The sequence below is a fragment of the Amblyomma americanum genome, chromosome 5 (genome assembly GCF_052857255.1).
Source record: "Amblyomma americanum isolate KBUSLIRL-KWMA chromosome 5, ASM5285725v1, whole genome shotgun sequence".
NCBI lineage: Eukaryota > Metazoa > Arthropoda > Arachnida > Ixodida > Ixodidae > Amblyomma > Amblyomma americanum.
The window spans coordinates 105,841,574-105,860,344 of NC_135501.1; the positions used below are offsets into that span (position 1 = coordinate 105,841,574).

The following is an 18,771-nucleotide window of genomic DNA, read 5'->3' on the forward strand; positions in this document are numbered from 1 at the left end:
GATGCAGTTGAATTCCTCCAACATGGCTTCATGGGAGATGTTGAATCATGGGAGACGTTGAAAGCGCATTTTGTGTTCAGAGTCAGGAGATGTTCCCCACCCTGAGGGAAGCCCTCGAGGACATCTTGTTTAGGAAGGACAAAAGCATCTTAGGCAGAGAGGCTTGAACGAAAATCGAGCATCTATGGTCAGAAAAGTTCGTGTTGCTAGATGTACTTCCGGAGGCGAATATGTAGGCCCTTTCTACGGGTTCCCCAGCCCCCAGTAGTCCTAGTAGCCACTTTTGTGGTGCTAAGGATGAAGGCGCCATCTGTACGTGGCCAATAAAAGATGTGGCCTAATATCGCCATTGTCTTCTGAAGAGGGTTTTTCTTTCCTTGTTTTTCCTCTTCTTTTATCTCTCGCAGTCTTATATATATGCAATTTTGGTAAAAGCATCTGTTGCACTACATTTTTTTTGCTAGGCGGTTGTGCCTTTATGAACAAACACAAGGCTTGTAACAAGGACACAGTTTAATGTATTGACCTCGAGCGGCACGGCAATCTGTACTCACTCGAATTATGGTCGCCACGGGCCGCCGTTTTTAAATACCAGGACCCTATAACCCTTACCCTATCCCTATTCGAGGCCTATACCTTCTTCTGACAAACACCTCCCTTCTGCGGCAGCCTATGACCTCCGCCGCATACAGACTCCAACATCTTCAAATCTCCAGCAATCACACCGTATTCACTCTGTTCTATATTATGGCACGCCCGTGGTGCCGATATATGCCTACTGTAACGCACATTACTACCTCCCTGTGAACCTTACCCTTTAAAGCCGCCCAATGCGGCCTTGGAGCACTGGGAGGTACTGCTGACCAGCACCGTCTTGAATACCCAGGTGGTGCTCATTACTACCAATAACGAGTCATTCCGGCCACTGTGGTCTTGGACTGAGGATCCTACCCATTCCGGTGCAATCACCTCCTTCCAACTGTAGTAAATGTGCATTTGTACTTTTTGTTATACTTCTATGGGAAGTTGCTGAACTGGTAATTCAGAGAGCTCTGGTGCACTCTATCAAACTGCATGCGCGAAAATGGGCGGGGGCTCAAAGTCCAAAAATCTCACAGCCATTGTTCTAGCTCGTCCAAATATACTCTAAGGCAGGCTTTCGCCTGCTGCATAAGAGGGAAGATTTTCCATATCAGAATCTTTCGAAAACGGTGGATTCTTTCTGTCTCTGGTGCCTGCAAGTATAGGCCCACGTGCCCAGGTCTTCTATCATCCGTACGAAAGCACAAAAAAGAATGCTAGTGGAATCATGCCCACGTGTGAGGCAATCCACTGAAATGTAGCTTCCGGATTGTATCGGTAGTGATATGTAGTCCTCATTTTGAATGACGCCATCCTCCTTCTAACAAGAAAGGAACACTCACAGCGCCGATCCCGTGCTCTAATCCCTCCGTGTGCGGTAACCCTCCCTCGTGGTCTTACTCGTGCAGTGGAGGTTAATAATAAATTCTTTTGTGGCCTTTCTTCATTAATTCTTTGCATTTTTAAACATATTTATCTTAAGAATACTTGTGCCTTAGGGGAGCAGAAAAGAACTGCGGGCGCTTACCCACAGAACCGCAGGATCTATCAGCGCTAGCGGGCTCACGAAGTGATGAACGCGAAGTTGATGCTACGCATAGTGGCACGTTTGTGTTTGTATGTTATGGCGGGCTTAAGACGAATTCTTCATGGTTTCAGAAGTTTGTAGGCACGTAGTGTCTCATCATGTGATCAGTACGTTCCTCGTTTCTTCTACATACTGCATGTTCACAAACCCAGGCTTCCCTGATTCTTCAAGCATACCGAGCACACTGCTCCGTCTTGACTGCATACGCCGCCTTTTTGCTAAGCAACTGATGAGGCTATTTGGTTCTTGCCGTTTATGGCACCGGTGACTACTACTGTGCAAGCAAGCGCACACAGCTGCCATTTACGTGCAGCTACACAGGATTGTGCTAGCTCAGTTGAGCGAGTGGCGCCCTTCGGAGCCACCATTAAAGTAGGGGGATCAGTGTACATGGTACCCCACTCCCCAGAAGCCCCAACGCGTTCTATTTCTATTTCTGTCCTTTCTGGTTTTTCTGTCCTCATCCATCATCTCTCCGGCCAGCCTTGATGACTTGCCTGTGCATGACGGCTATGTCCACTGAGGTCGGCGTCTGCCCGTTACGCGGGGGACCAAGCTTGCAATATTTGCAACCGTTGCAATACTTTCGAGAGCACTGCGTTAGCATTTCAATGTTTGCACTTGAATTTTTGTCATTCGGCGAACTTCTTTGAGCAGTCTTTTTCTCCTAATTCGCTAGATATGCAAGTCATTATGCCCTTGGCGATGTCTACCTGGCATGTAGTCCATGATGAAATAAAATGAAGTTTATATTGGACACAAAAAAGCAGAATGAGGTTTTGAATGTGTTTTAAGTGTCTCAAAATGCCTGTACCCCTGAAAAATGGCGACAAAAAATGTAAACAGAATCGAAAGGCAATAGGTTTGAGGCTTAAGCAAAAGGACGCCAAATGATTGAACGAAGCAAGAACAAAATCAGGTATTATTGTGTTCACGATGGTGAAGCGATTACTACTCGAAGCCCGAACTCTTTTCCAACGTGATTACAACGGGTTAGGAAATCTTTGTACGAAGGGACGTACAACGCGCTAAATTTATTTCCCCGTGAACACTGGAACAGTTGTGTCATGTGGCAGCCACGGAAATAAGATTGACAACCAACTTGATCCCGGCTTCATGGACTCTGTGCATGCGTCCTTATTCCGGTTCTTCTTCGAAAGCGGTTTGAAGGCATGTCCAGTTTTCGCAAAATGGCTGATGCGTTCATTGACCTGTAGGAAACACTCCCTAAGCAGCCAGTGACCTGCGGCTTTATAGTAAACTACGGTTGAATTATTCAGCCACTCCTTGTTGTACTTGGCCACTGGTGTAGTAAGAAATGGGTCCTGTTCTGCCCACAAGATGAGCGTTGTCACGTTGATTTTGCGATAACGTATCTTGTTCAGCTGGTCACTATCATTGTTGAATGCTCGATAGTAGTTGATGGCGCCTGTCAGTGCACCTAGAGAGAGAAAAAATAGATCAAACACAGTCCACACTGCTCACAGCTGTTCAGTTAGTTTAAAAACAATTTTGAAATAATGAGTTGTGCATCCCACAGTGACGCACACAGACAGAAATAGGCTTAGGATGCATCGGTTTCAGAGATATGATTTCAGGTAAAATATCACATATTGCTGGAGCTAAGGTAATAATGATTACACACTAGCAAGCGACCAGTGAGAGTTTTCTTTCTACTCAAGTCTTATCTGCAGCGGTGCAAACGAAAAATACTGTTCAAATTTTCAATCATCTGCGCACTGCGTCACAGTGACAGAGAACGCATTTATTTAGCATGTAATCTCGCCCTGATTGAAAAATTCTTTGAAGGCTGCCATGGGAAGTTATCTGGTTACGCTCACGCTCATGAATAATGATTGAGCGATTTTCTTCGCTGTAATTTAGGTACACAATACGTGGTAACAACGAGATATTTAAATGGCTACGTAATGCGCACCCACTATCTTTTACACGTGCTTCGTGAGACATACGCTACTTGCATCGTGATATAGTGAACCAGCTCTTCAACACTCTCCTATTGCTGATAAAAAAAAAACTTTCGGATTATTATATGAATGGGTGATTTGTTTATTTTGATGTAGTGAAAAGGAAGCTTACTTCGATGAAAGGAAGAACCAGATAATCAGGAGGTAAGTGCAGAGAGTAATCATAATGTTGTGCTTACAAAAGAGCGAAGCGTTGGACACAAAGCAAGGTGATGACACAACGTAGCCCTCATGATCCGTACATGTTTCCGTTCGCTACACCTGTGCACTGCATTTTAGGCAAAAAGTGTACTACTTCGCCGCAAAACAGTCAAAAATTGTCCCGAAGCCTGGGCGGTGTTGACGTTCAAACCAGCACTGAAGCCATGAGCCTAGGCGGTAAAGTTTTCCACTGCCTTGGTACCGAGCACAAAAACAATTTCTTACTCTTTTTACCCTTTTGTTGGTCCTCTCAGAAAAATACAAAAAAAGTAAATGAAATAGAGAGGGAGCCCGGATCAGCAACGCTTTACCGGGCTTAAAGCCAATAAAAAAAGAAAAGGAGCTAAACGCTAAAAAACCTAATTTCAAGAGAAAAGCAGGGAAATAGAAACAACAAACAAACAAAAAACAAACCAAAAGGCACAGAACAGGCCGAAGCACAATGTCACAGAGAATGTCAGCAGTGAAGTCGCAGGCACAGTTGGTCCAGACACCACAGACAATCAGAAACACAGTTTAAGTCACAGAAAATGTCCGCACAGATAACATCACAGGCACAGTTGGTTCAAAAACAGTGTCAGACCACAGAGAGATGCATCCTTATCCAGCAAAGGAACACAGAGCACTTCTCTGTACAGAGCTTATGCCGTAAAAATTATAGTGACGAAGGTACTCACCAGAAATGTGGAGGAATTGTGCTGCTGATGAGATGAACCATTTGGATCAGAACAGCACAGCAGAAGGGTTATTCAAAAGAGAGGGGTAAGTAGACAGTGTAATGTCAGATCAGCAGAGAGTTTAAACGGGAAACTAAAGGAGCAGTAAGGGAGCAATTCTGGAAGTAATGACAAACATCTTCGCACAAAACACCGCATGAGCAAATTGAAGAAGGAGATAAGCCAATTTTTTGGAGCCGAAGGGAGCCGACCATGCCCAGTGACTAAAGTAATAAGAGGACTCCTAGGTAGACGAATGGAAGGAATATTGAGCGTATCGGGGATCCAATTAAATAATTCAGTGCCGCCATTATTTTCTTGCCAATAAGTTCGCCATAAGAGAAGTGAAGAATGGTGTAAACGGGAACGCACGCAACGGCGTGAAAGGGTAGAAGTGTGTAAATGGCCATATTGCCCAGCACTACCAGCAGCCTGGTCGGCTAACTGGTCGGCTAACTCATTTCCGAAAATTCCGGAGTGACCCTGGGTATGAAATAAAAGAAATGAGGAAAAAGAAGACAAACGATAGAGATCTTTCTTGATAGAAATAATTGTCGGGTTAAATGAAGTAACTGAAGACAGGGCAGAAAGCAGAGATAGAGAATCAGTGTAGAAATGAACGGGCATAAAAGGAGCGTTATTAATAGCAAACGCAACAGCAGAATGGAATGCTACAAGCTCAGCGGCATAGGCACTTGAATGTAGTTCTAAGGATATGCGATGAACGTATAAAATATTTTGTATGAAGCTAAGAACAACAAAAGCAGCACCAGCACTGTGATGGGTGAATGACCCGTCTGTGTGAATATGCAATGCGCGATGACACGAAAAAGCCAAGGCTTCCTGATAACTTAGTTGAGCAAAAGAAAATTTATATTTCAATGAGGGATGGTCACACGAGATATTAAGTACAGGCTGAATTTCAAACGGGTTATAAAATGTCTTGCCGTAGACAACGGGTTGCCGTAATGTAAAAAGCATAAACTGTGCACATAATTGATCCAGATAAATAGGCAATAGAAGAACATTGGCAAGTACATGAAGAGCAACAGTTCTCGTAGTACTGTAGGCAACAGTAAGAGCAAGAAGCGGAATGCGTTTCAACGACAAGACACGATCTCTAAGTCTGGAAGGCGGACAATGGAACCACCAAGCTGGGGCGGTATTGGTGATTGTAGGAAGAAAAACCTGATGATACATGAGGCGCAAACGCGATGATGAAACACGAAAATGGAAACGGAACCAATTAAGGAACTTGGTCGTAGATGCAATAATTTTCTCTTGCAAATGATTAACATGAGGAATAAAGCTAATGCCGGAGAAAAGTTTAGAGGATTTTTAGCGACATCGCCTCAGACGACTGGCCATGGTCGCAAATAATAATCTCTGTTGTAGACCGACTGATGCACAGCGCAGCTGGAACCACTACGTTCTACGTTTCCAAATGTTCGGTGGTAGTAATACTATAACGCCTATTATTTGTACGAACCATAGAAATCTGCAGCTCGATAATGAAGTAGGATGACTTAAGAAATAGGAAGCCCTTTATAGACAAAAGACACCGCGATGATCTAACACCGGAGAATAAGTGGCCTAGACGCTGTAGCTTAATGTAGCTGCAAATAAAGATAAAAGAATGGCTGGCAGTTTAGCGTTGCTAATTAAGAAATATTGTGCGAAAGCGGAGGTTTTCGCCACTTGACAATAGCGCCATGTGCCTGAAAGCGCGAGTGATGTCTTCACTGACACAGGGGGGGAGGGCAAGTTATGCAGATCTTTCCTCAAAATCAACGGAGTCTACAACATTGTCAACGTCACCGCCAATGAATCTAACCAGCGCTGGCGGCCTAGTGCTATAGTGCCGCGTTCCTGCCAGAATGTTGTATCAAAGCATGCAGAGCACATATCTCTGTTACTACCGCTTAGTAGCTCAAAGCGCGATTAGCGGTCCGCTGGTCCAAGGAAGCAGTTATGCCCGGTTTCTTTTCCTTTCGTGACTATCTAAGAGACATCACTTCCACCTGCAGATTTGGCGGGGTAGGACGCTAATAGTGCTCTTTTCGCGAGGATGGAAGTTTATGGCGACGACGACATCAGCTCACAGCGCGAGAATGTGGCAGTTAAAAACGAGGCGTGATCAGTGGCGGCGATAGCATATGCTCTTGTGAAGTGGCCAGCGAGGCTGGTCCGTTCGCGCCGCCAACGGCTGTAAATGCAATCATGGAAATATTTATTTTATTTTTGCAGGTGTCAAGAGAAAAAGGGCGATGCTTCAGAGACCCATCGGCCTTTTTAATATTGGTAGTGAAGTAGTTCTTTCTAAATAAAGAGCGACCAAGGCGGTAGAATGCGTCGCTGAGGACACAGAAAAGCGGGCGAACGCACGGGCACATCAGGCATCAAAAGCCATGTACTCATGGTGCGCTGCAGAGTGCGGCACAGAAAATATTAAGAGCGCAGAGGCACATAAAAGTACCGAAAACGTCGACTGACGCCGAAGGCGGTTTTCCGCTTTTAGAGCGAAAACGGGGGAAGGGCGGCGGCATGTCTTGAAGCCAATACAGCTGGCCGAGTTCTGCAATGGGAACGGTGAGAACCTTCTACGAGCTGTTCACTACAAAGCTACTCTGTTGCTGCAGTAGATTTCATGCTTGCACGGAGTCCCGAAGGCACTGAGACTACGAAATTGTTTTAGCTCGACCACGGGCTAACTTGGACAGCTGAAAGCCGTGGAGGTATTCTATAAGCTATCCTTTTCGCCTCTATTCAGTCCTCTCTCAGTGGTCACTGAGATTTACTCACGCCTTTCAAACGTCTGTGGCCAGCGACTCGGCCATTAGGCGATTAACAACTGGACCTCACCATTGGCTGCATATCACATCCACTTTCAGTCAGTAGTAAGGTCCGGTCGCCAACCACCCCAATGGCCGAGTCGCTTGCCAAAGGCGCTTCAAAAGCCGCGCGTATCTCTGAGCGACCACTGACAGAGGATGGAGTGGACGCAAAATGGACAACGGAAAATGGACAGCCCATATAGAATACTGCCATTTATATCAGCGACAACAGATGGAGTCTTCATTACAGTGCATTTGTTTGCAGTAAAGAATAACTGCAAAAAAAGATAATGAAAAGTATTACTTGGTGCTTCAAAATCTCGCGCATTATTGATGCAGCCAGACGAAATCATATTTGTACGGCTCAATAAGAAAACGTAATTGCTGCGACCACATTATATGTATTAGTTGGTACCGAATGTGCGCTTCTTAATGGAAGTTTCTGGAGTTCACGCCGTGTCTAATGTCCCCGCGGAAGTTTTCATCGAAAGTAGTTGATTCAATGAGGCCATTCAGTTAATTTATGAGGACATAATTATACATACCATCTCGCGAGAACATGTATTTGTGTGCGTTTTCCTCCTGCGGGGTAAAACCTTTGTGGACCTTGTCAAAGAAGGCGAAATCATTCATGATGAGATATTTCTCAGGAACAGCCCGGTGACGGAAAGGAAGCATATACCTGCATGAATAAAAATGCGATGAAAACTGAGCTGTGCTATTGCAAGTATACCTTCCTACGAAACTCTTCGGTTTAATTTAAAAAAGATAGGTGTTGAAAGCTCTCACCGGTGACACAACCAGCACTATAAAACGAAAAAAACAACCCAAAACAATCCTTTGTAGCCATTTCTACAGCAATCACAGTACTTGAAGAGAAATATTTTGCTTCATATATATTTAAGTTGGCTTGCTAAGCACACCTGATTTTGCGTTGTCTTGGCTGCGTCAATTGCCTGTGTATGTAGTGACCTCTTTAGAATCACATCCAAAAATGTATCACTGATTTTGAGAGTAATTACAAGAATTTAATTCTTTCAGTGCCTCTGTTCCACTTCTGGGTGGTCGTTTATCTCAGGACAATATTTTTCCTCTTTGTGTTTTACTGAATGGTTAAGAAAAAAAAATGAAACTGTTTTTCAGGTTGCCGTCTAAAACCCTCACGTATCCACTGCACACCCAATTATTATTAGTATGACAGTTTGGGAGTTGCCGTGCGGACGTCATCAAAAGCGATACACGTAGGGAGCCGGTATTATGACCGTATAATATGACTCAGATCTATGTTAGACTTAGTAAACAAAAAGAAGAAGCTGAATTCGGGGAAAGGTTTTCAGATATAGACCATATTCTCACCATCAGTCGCTTAATAGCAAAATGTTCAGGACGTAAAAAAAAGTTTTATCTAGTCTTTAAAGCTTTCCACCGAGCGTTTCATTCACTTGAAAAATGAATGAAAATTTCAGTTGAAAATTTTGATGACTAATTTTGAGCCTGTTCACAGTTTTATTCCCGGGTGAGCCATTACTGATACATTACAGGCGGGTGCAAAAGAACGGCACAAAACATACCGGAAATAAACTCAGAACGGACAAACGAACAAAAACCTTCGGTTGCATGATGTTGCCATGCTTAAGTCAATACACCTGCATTCTATCTTTCTTAAGTTGAATCCTCATGGCCACTTTAAAGCTTTCACCTTTTTGACTCTGCCTGAGCTGTGATGTGCTTAGCGAATTTTAGCGCTTTTTTGGTTTGCCTCCTGATTATGCTTTTTATTGTTTAGCCACGTTATGTGTTGGCCACATAGATCTATAAGCTTTTACCTGTTTTAAAATGTGACGCGGCTTTTGCATCTTTGATTTTTAGTGCTTGGTGAACGCTCACCTGCTTCCTGATGCAGATTTTTGTTTTGTTTTTTTTTCTTTGTGTTTGTTTTTTGTTTGTTATTTTTTACTGTTCAGCCGCGCTACTTGTTGGCCTGCGTACTATTGTGTAAGCTTTGTCTGTTTTTATAATGTGACTGCTTTTGATTCCATATTTGTAGTACTTAGTGCGTGATCACCTGTCGTGACATTTGTTTTGAACATACCTCCTTGGCTATGTGAATGAAAGAACCGTACTTTTCGCTTTTTCTCTTTTTTTGATTCGTGATTCACTGGCGCCCTGACTGTCACGTGGTTTATTATGGCTTTATAATGCGCGGGGTGGCTTCACAGTAAACAGTTGGTAGTCACTGCGCATCCTGTATTTCTTTGTTTCTGGTGTGCTCTGTGCCACTCTCTTGCGCTGCCCTCTAATGTTTCAAATATGAACCAACTAGGCCAAGCTCGAATTTTAGTCAATCATAACAACTGTAAAGATTCATTACAGTGTACGCTCTACGTTATTTAGTTCAGCATTGCCACAGATTCTTTAAAGCCTCGAGCAAGAAAAGTTCATTTAAATGGAGTAGGGTCTCCAATCCTGTTACTGACGTGTAATAATATTTGGTGCTGCTAAGTATTGCCTTTCACATTCAGCTGCTCCTCTTTTACGTTACAAGCTGCTTTAAACATTACCTTGTTTCTGAACACTGAAGTGTAGAGCAGCGTTGAAAGCTAGGTTTTTTTGGAGCGTGTAAAGGAACCGAATGACAAAGTACTGGAACCAAACTGGGCTAGTTGAACGCTACGACTGACCGCACAGAACAGCACAAAGGATTTGACGTGTATCCAAGAACATGAAGAACATGTTATGCGTGAAGGAAGGAGAGGAAAGGCGAATGGAATGGAATGGAAAACTTTATTGGTTCTTAAGATATTAGTGAGTTGAGGACGAAGTCTTCATTCTTGATAACTTTGGGTCCTCTTCAGCCTTGGGTGGGCCCCTAGTCCAAGGCACCACTGAGTCGGGCCACCTCGCTTGCGTGTGCTATGAGGGCCCTTTGGACCCCTAGCTCGCAGCTGGTGAGCCGGCTCTCCCATTGCTCCGCACTTGGTGTTGTATGTTTGTGGAATGTCTTGTTTCTCTCGCATTCCCATGTGATGTGATATAGTGTTGGCCTTGCTCCGCACCATGGGCATACGGCGCAATATTGTGTGGGGGACATCCTGCTTAGTATCTAAAGATTTGGAAAGGAACCCGTCTTCAGTCTACGCCATCCTGCGGCTTCCTCCTTCGTCAACGCTTTGTGTGGTGGGAGGTATTGGAATCTTAGCCCTCTATATATGTTTAGCAGCTCTGAATAACTGTCCCCGCAAGTAATATGAGGCTCTCCCGGGGGGGACTGAGGTGCCCGCTCGGATGGTTAAGCCTCGAGCTAAGCTGTCCGCCCCTTCATTGCCCTGAATCCCTGCGTGGCTTGGTATCCAGATTATGTTGTGTGTAGGTTGTCTTTCATAGAGCGGTGCTCTACTAAGGATCTTGAGGGCCGTGCTGCTTATTATACCCCTGATATAGTTTCGGCACGCCCCTTGTGAGTCTGTTAGGATGTTGAGAGATTTTCCTATCCTGTATCCCTCCTCTGCTGCCAGTGCGACAGCTATTTCCCCTGCTTCGATTATGTCTGATACCGCTGCCGTGAGACTCGTGATTAGTTTGCTTTGATTATTAGCAACTACCGTTACTGCGTGTTTCTTGTGTTCTTTTGGATAGAGGGAAGCATCTGTGTAGACTGTGTTGTCTCTCTGCCCCATCGTTTTTTCGTAGAATTTTGCCCTAGCCTGTCCCCTGCTGGTATGGAGATTGGGGCCCATATTGCGGGGGACAGGTTGTATGCGTAGTTTATTCCTTAGCAGGTCCGGTATTATTGCCCTACTACTTTGCGGTTTTTCTATTTCCCAACCCAGCTTTGTCAGGAGCGCCCTTCCTGTTGTTGTGTTACTGAGCCTTCGCGCTTGTGCCTTGAGCTGGCATTCCTTTAGTTCTTCAAACGTGTTGCTGATTTCCAGTTGCATCAGCTTGTCATTGGATGTGTTTCTTGGGAGATGAAGGGCTGTTTTGTATGCCTTCCGAAGGATTGCTTCGGCTTGTTCTCTTTCGGCTTTGATGGTTACATGGTACGGCAGGGAGTATGTGACCCGGCTGACCACCAGGCTGTTGACCAGCCTGAGGGTCTCTTCCTCTTTATGCCGTATCGCTTGTGCGCAACTCTGCTGATCATGCGGCCCACTTGTCCCGCTGCTCTACTCAGCAGGCAGAGGGTGTGGCTGCACCTCCGGCTGCCCTGCAGCCACATGCCGAGGATCCTGATCATTTTCTGTTCCGGAATGTTTTGGCCTTCGAGTTTTACTTCGAGTGGGGCATCTGTTGGGTGCCTTCCCACTCTGAGGAGCTCAAACTTCTCCGTGGAGCATCTGAGGCCTCTTTTCTGCGTATATTTCTCGATGCAAGCGCCGGCTTTCTGTAGCGCTTCTTGTTTGTCCCCTAGTGATTCTTCGGTGGTCCAGATGGTTATGTCATCTGCATACATGGCATGACTGATTCCCTGGACTTCGTTGAGCTTCTTCGCAAGGTTGACCATGGCGATGTTAAAAAGTATCGGCGAAATTACCGAACCCTGCGGAGTGCCCTTACATGGCGTTTGAAAGGTGTCACTCCGCAGGTCTCCGAGGCCTATGGTCGCTGTTCTATCTGTGAGGAAGCTTCTGACGTAGTCGTGTACTTTCTTCCCGCAGTTGGTAGTGTTGAGTACTTCCATAATGGTGGCGTGGGATACGTTATCAAAGGCCCCTTTGATATCAATGGCCATGACGACGTTCTCACCGTTTTTAGGCTTTGTTTCGAGTACCTCTTCTTTTAGTTGTAGCAGGATGTCTTGGGTGGAGAGGTTTGCCCGGAAGCCGAACATGGTGTTGGGGTACCATCCTCCGTCTTCTGGGTGCGTTTGGATTCGTCGGGTGACGATTTTCTCAAAGAGCTTGCCGAGGCACGATGTGAGCGAAATTGGTTTGAGGTTTTCAATTTGGAGTTTCTTGCCGGGCTTGGGAATCATGACCACCACGGCGTGTTTCCACTCCGTTGGGACTGTTCCTTCTTCCCATAGTTTGTTGAGGTAGAGGGTGAGTTGGTCTACTGCTTCTTCACTTAGGTTTTGTATTAGCGAGTTGCGAATCTTGTCCGCCCCTGCCGCCGTGTTCTTCGTGGTTGCTCGTATGGATTCGACAACTTCTTCCCTTGTGATTGGCCGGTCTGTTGTAGGGTTCTCCTCTCCTTGGTATTCGCCTTGATAGCCTTCCACCGAGCCTTTCCCATAGCATTTTCCCATAGCCTTTCCCATAGTAGCTGGTCTTCGGTCCCTTCATATTGGTGAATTAGTCTCTGAATAGATTTGCAGCTTTCTGTTTTGCTTTTGCTTGGGTCCATTAGTGTTCTGAGGATCTGCCACGTTCTAGCTGTGCTGAGGGTGCCATTCAGTGAGGTACTGAACTGTTGCCACCCCTCTCTCGCTAGCTGCGTTGGATATTCCTCAACTTGCTGTGTTATTTCAGCAATTTTCTTCTTTAGTTTCCGATTTAGTTTTTGCGCTTCCAGCGCTTGGTTAGGCCCCGTCTTGCCTCCCATAGTCTGAGGAGTCGCTTGTCCACTTCCGGCGCTAGTTCTGTTCGATCTACCTCTTTGGTGTAGAGGTCCCTGATTTGCTTGAGTTGTTGGCTCCATTCTTCTACTGAAGCTATATCCCCTTTTAGCTGTGTGCAGTGGATTCGGAAGACATCCCAGTCTGTTAGGGTTCCCTTACCAATTTTCCTCTTGATGCTTTCTGCTTCCGTGCTGATCCTAATGATGTAGTGATCGCTTCCCAGATTTTCTTGCAAGTTTTCCCATTCCACTTGCTTGGCGCCCCTGACAAAAGTTAGGTCGGGACATGTGTCCACACTGACGATATTCCCCTGTCTAGTAGGTTGGCCCTCATCTGGGAGTAGTTCGCAGCCTATGTTTTCTGCTGCTGTACAGATGCTGCGTCCCTTTCTGTCTTCAATTCTGCTGCCCCATTGCGGGTTTTTTGCGTTAAAATCCCCGGCTATTATCAGGGTGTTTTGTCCCGCTAGCTTTCTTGCTTCTGTAAAGAGTTTAATGAAGTCTCCCCTATTTTTAGGTGGGCTGTATAGATTAACTATGAAGGTACTTTTAGCTGTCCGCTTCCTCTTGGGGATTGTCTTGGTTACTATGTGTTTGAGCTGTGTATCCTCGAAATCTTTGTGTGCAATGGTGGTGATTTTGTTGCTAATTAGAGTAGCTGTTCGTCCGTTCTCCTGGCAAGTATATCCTCTCAGGGCTGGAATGCAGTTTGTCTCTTGTAAAAGTATTAGATCTGGTGGGGTTCCTCTAGTGCTAATGAACTGCTGTAGGAGCCCTTGTTTGCGCTTGTAGCTCCTGCAGTTCCATTGCCATTTCTCTAGTTGGTTTTGTCCTGCCATGTTGATGTATTAGAGTTTGCGTTCATTCCCTGGGATTCTGATCCAAACCTGGCGTCATTTACAGTTCTCTGTGTGTTTTGATTCTTTACATAATATCGAAAGCTCTGATCCTGCATGGCTATCTTTTGATTTAGCTGCTGCATTTGCTGTTGCATTTGCTGTATCATTGTTTTCAAATCGTCTATTGGGGAGGTTCCTCCTCCGTTAGTCTGTAAGCTTCCTACGCTCTGCTGCGGGGGTGAGGGTGCCCTGACAGGCGAAAAACCTGCCTTTCGCGTCTCTTGTATTTCTGCTAGTAGTTCACTTATTTGTGTTTTGAGCTGCCTGTTTTCTTCACGGGTCTGCTCCTGTTCCCTTTTAAGATTATTAATTTCGGCAGTCAGCCTTTTTTCGCTTTCTGTTTGTGTGTTTGCGTTGTTACTGTTGCGCGAAGCAAAAAGCGTCTTGGGAGGGCCGGCTCCCCAGCTCACCTTAACTCCGCCGCTCTTCTGCTGTAGTTGTTTCGGCTTCGCCCAGGCCTGCTGACCGCCCAGGGGTGGGTAGGACTCGTCCCGCTCCCGGCTCCGGCCCTGGCCTCGGCTGCCACTGGGGACCCGGCTGTGGCTCCTCGACTCGCTCCGGTAGTCGCCTCGTTTCTCCTGGTCTTCGTTCCGGAACCAGCGTGGGCGCCGCGCTCCGCCTCTGCTTCGGCTGCGGCCGCGTCGTTGCTGACCCTGGGGTCCCCATCGTAGTTCGCTCGTTGTCTTTAAACGTTGCTTGCAGTCCTTTGTGCCGGCTGTGTGGGGCTCCCCACACAGCAGGCACTTGGGTGTGCATTGATGGTGTTCCTCTGGATCCTTTTGGCCACACTGTCTGCAGGTCTTGATCCCGGGAGTCGGGCAGACCTCGGACCGGTGTCCCTGCTGACAGCAGATGTAGCAGATCTGTCTCGTTGGTCTGTAGGGATAGCATCACATTTCTCCCCCATGTACAGAACTTGCTTGGGGAGGATGGTGCCATCGAAGGTGATGGCGGCAGTGCTCGACCGGCCTAGCATTCTTGCCGCCAAAATCTTCCCACCCTGCGTTCGGGTTCGTAGGTTTGCCTCGAGTTCTTTGGCAGGTGTTCCCGGGTCCGCCCCGTGGATTACCCCGCGCAGCGTTCCCTCCGGCGCTGCCACGTGTGCGTTGAGGCCGTAGCTGTGCTCTCCAAACTTCAGCTGCGTAATGCGTCTAATTTATTGAGCAGCGCTTTCGTTGTCGGTGCTTATAATAATGATGTTCGAACCTGTGCGCAGTCGGATAATAAGGTCTTCTGCCTTGCATCTATGTCCGGTGGCTGCAACCACCGCCCGCGCAACTTGGTGCGTCTGCAGGTTCTTCACTGCTTGTCCCTTTGGCCTCAGGACTATTTTTAAGTCGTCCTTGGGTAGCGGAGGCAGTCTCCTCCTCGGCGCTCCTTCCCGCTCTCCTTGTCTCGGTGCAGCTGGCGTGCCACCTGTGCTCTTCGCCGAGCCTAGGGCATTTCCGTTCCCTAGCCCTGTCCCCGCCAAAAATTCTGCTTGGCTGCCGCGTTGGCGTTTCTTCTCCCGCTTGGAAATGGCTATCTTCCATTCCGCGTCCGCGTCGAGATTTTGACTTACTTGTGACGTTGTGGTCGCTGGGGTGCTGCTTTTCAGGCCTTGAGTGGCTGCCGCTGGTCCGTGGTCACGGGTCTCCCCGGCCGCGTCTTGGTAGTCTTCGTCCATAATTTCGTGGTTTTCGGCCATGAGATTCGTCGGACCTCGTAGTGGTGTGTGTCCTAAGCTGAGGTTGAGTACTCGGGCCGTCGCTCCAGGCTCCTCTGCCGTTGGCCAAGGCCGGGAGGGCTGCAGAGCACCGCTGTCGTGTTAGGCCTAAAAGGCCTAGCTCTGGTCGGCCACGCGGGAAAACTTCAAGTCCGAAAAATCCAAAAATACTGGACCCACTGGCTTGAAAGTGGTTTCCGCGTGGTCCGCTTTGCTGTCGGCGACGATTCCAACCAAAATTTCGGTGGTCCCATCGACTTGGATGGGTCAAGGAGCCCACAAACTGCGGAGCGCATGTGAAATGCGTCCGCTCTCTTCGGCTGCTCGCAGCCCCCCCCCCCCCCATAATAAACGAAGTGCAGATATACACGGAAAAGCACGAGCCGTCTGTAAGGGCGCAAGGGCCAAGAGATGCCGGGATAAAGAAACATGGGGCATTATATGCATTCGTTCGGTTTATGAACCGAAGAAGGTATCAAAAAGAAATTCAACTGTAAATTATTTAGTGTCCGTAGGCCAATACCACTAAGTGATTCACATATATTGATGGCTAAAGCAAAATTTCAAAAAAAACATGCTAGTAAAATTTTACTGCCTATGGCTCTGAGTCAACAGGCCGGCACACTGGGCGCCCACACCCCCCTAGTCCACCAGATGCAACGCGTGACACGAGGCGCGCGCACAATACTGAGATCGGGCCTCTCTGCACAAAACTATAATAATAATAATAATAATAATAATAATAATAATAATAATAATAATAATAATAATAATAATAATAATAATAATAATAATAATAAGTAGTTTTTGGGGAAAGCAAATGGCGCAGTATATGTCTCATATACCGGCGGACACCTGAACCGCGCCGTAAGGGAAGGGATAGAGGAGGGAGCGAAAGAAGAAAAAGAGTTGCCGTAGTGGAGGGCTCCGCAATATTTTCGACCACCGGGGTATCTTTAACGTGCACTGACATCACACAGGGCACGGGCGCCTTAGCCGCAGCGGTCGGGTTCGAACCCGGGAACTACAGATCAGTAGCCGAGCACCCTACCCACTGAGCCACCGCGGCGGGTATGCACAAAATTGGAAAATTGGATTTCGGGAAAGGAAATGGCGCAGTATCTGTCTCACATCTTGGCGGACTCCCGAACAAGGCTCATTCCTGATTCCTGATTTAATATCTGCCGCAGGTCCCTGGAACTAAGATATTAAACTTATTTTTGGAATATGGCGGAGTGGTGGGTTTGAAGCACTCTGGCACGGGTCGGCACGGGTCGGCCCGGTATCGCACTGCCTCCAGGATCGGCCTGTGGAACATTAGCGCGGCACGTCTTTTCTTTCAATATTTGCTCTCCTCTCCTATCCTTTAGCCGTCCTACTTTCAGCACGCGGCAGCGAGCGTGGCTCGGCTTGAGCCAGAAGGCAGGCCCGTGCTCTTTCCTTTTCCTTCTTCCTTTCAGAAACATCAGTCAGTCAGTCACACCTGAACCGCGCCGTAAGGGTCGGGATAAATGAGGGACTGAGAGAAGAAAGGAAGAGGTGCCGTAGTGGAGGGCTCCGGAATAATTTCGACCACGGGTGACTCTTTGCGTTTCGCCTCCATCGAAATGCAGCGCTGGAGAGTTCTGCAGTTGAGAAATACTACAATTTTCTCTCATGCTCCTGCGTTGCGCTACCGTCGAGGCTAAATGGTGCTTCACGTGCAAGCAATCCAGCGAATTGAATGCTTTAGCGGCGCGTCCCAGCGAGTAATTCTCAGCTGGTTGGAACCTCGCCGCTCGAGCCACCGCGACAACTCAATACAGGTTTTTGCAGGTTATGCTTCATGCATGCGAAACAGGCATGCAAGCGGAAAGACTAGCGGAAAGACTAGCTTAGGAAAGGCGACGAAAATTAAGAAAAGTCAAGTCTGGAAGGGGATGCAACGAAAAAGAAAATAGAACGACCAGAATTAGACATTGCGAGCCATTTTAGATGTTAGTGGAAAGTGCCGACTTATATACAAGAATTCTCCGTCTGCCGCAAGTATACCGTTCCTGTATCATGGCAGTCAGTAACGGAACCGGAAACATGGCTCGACACCATGGGTTAATAATTATTACTTTTTTAATATTTTGATAAAAGCAAAATGTAACGACCACGTAGCCTTACCAGGACATCCTCATTTGCCGCACACTTCGCAGGAGCTGTTTCGAAAAGGCTTTGGGATGCATGCCGTTGATGATGACCATCTTGTTGATCATGTGCTCGTGGAAGGTGGCGAAGCAGAAGGCGATCATGCCTCCCCAGTCGTGTCCCACAAGAACAACCTTTTTCTTTTTTCGAGTATCTGCAGGAAGAAGTGAGGCCCATGACAGGATTGTGTACAGAAACAAGCAAGCATATTTCATCCTGCTTTCAGAATCCATTTCATTGGATGCTGTTTCTTCAGCGTGGGGGCAGTAACAGTAATTTCCATGGGCCGAAATGTAACGCACAATTTTTTCATGCTCTGCAGTGAAATGGCGGTATATTTCTACTAATACGGCACAGCTGCCACAGTTCTCGCACTGATAAAGAGGAAGGGCATGCAATATATTTAATTAATAATAATAATTAATAATTGGTTTTTTGGGGAAAGGAAATGGCGCAGTATCTGTCTCATATATTACATTTTTCTGCGGAGGTTATACCGGCACCCTTTTTTCATATATTTTGCCGGAACTACCTTTAGCTTTCTCCCATTTTTTATCAACATCACATCCACACCTTTGGGATCAAATAAAAATATTTCTGAGTTTTTGCTCTTGTAAGAAAAGGGAACAAGAAGTTAGTTGAGTATTTAACATTGCAGAGTGTAATACTGGACAGCAGTGATGCATCCCTGTAGCACAATGAACACGTAGTTGCAGATTATTATTTTATAAATAAAAATTACGGGGATCAGACATGTGATGATATAATTTAGGGAACGCAGTTGGAATTACCGTCGATGATTTCTTTAATGTTTTAGTCTAATGACGGCCGTTACTTCATTTCGAAACTTCCCTGCCCAGATTTTTGTACAAAACCTTTGAATATTGGATTACTGTAAGCGACCGTTATGAAAATATTGAAAGTGATTATCTATCCTTCCGGCACGCGGCAAAATATTTCGTTTGAAGTTTTTACATCGCTCGCATAAAGCAGTGAATGCTGCTATAGAAAATGCAGCTATAGTACAT

The 18,771-nt window shown here is 46.4% G+C and overlaps 1 protein-coding gene across 2 annotated transcripts in view; it reads right to left on the reverse strand.

Annotated features, from left to right (window-relative positions):
• Nucleotides 1-2,695: 2,695 nt before the first annotated feature.
• LOC144134897 (epoxide hydrolase 4-like) overlaps nucleotides 2,696-18,771 on the reverse strand; it is a 55,353-nt gene continuing 39,277 nt past the window's right edge. Inside the window, exons 6-8 of one of the 2 annotated variants that reach the window (XM_077667704.1) lie at nucleotides 17,720-17,897; nucleotides 7,951-8,087; nucleotides 2,696-3,110 (exon numbers count right to left, since the gene is read on the reverse strand). In XM_077667704.1, coding sequence (XP_077523830.1) covers nucleotides 2,704-3,110; nucleotides 7,951-8,087; nucleotides 17,720-17,897 — 722 coding nt within the window. In that variant the 3' untranslated portion in view covers nucleotides 2,696-2,703. The remainder of the gene's footprint in view (nucleotides 3,111-7,950; nucleotides 8,088-17,719; nucleotides 17,898-18,771) is intronic. The other variant, XM_077667705.1, reaches the window with a different exon arrangement.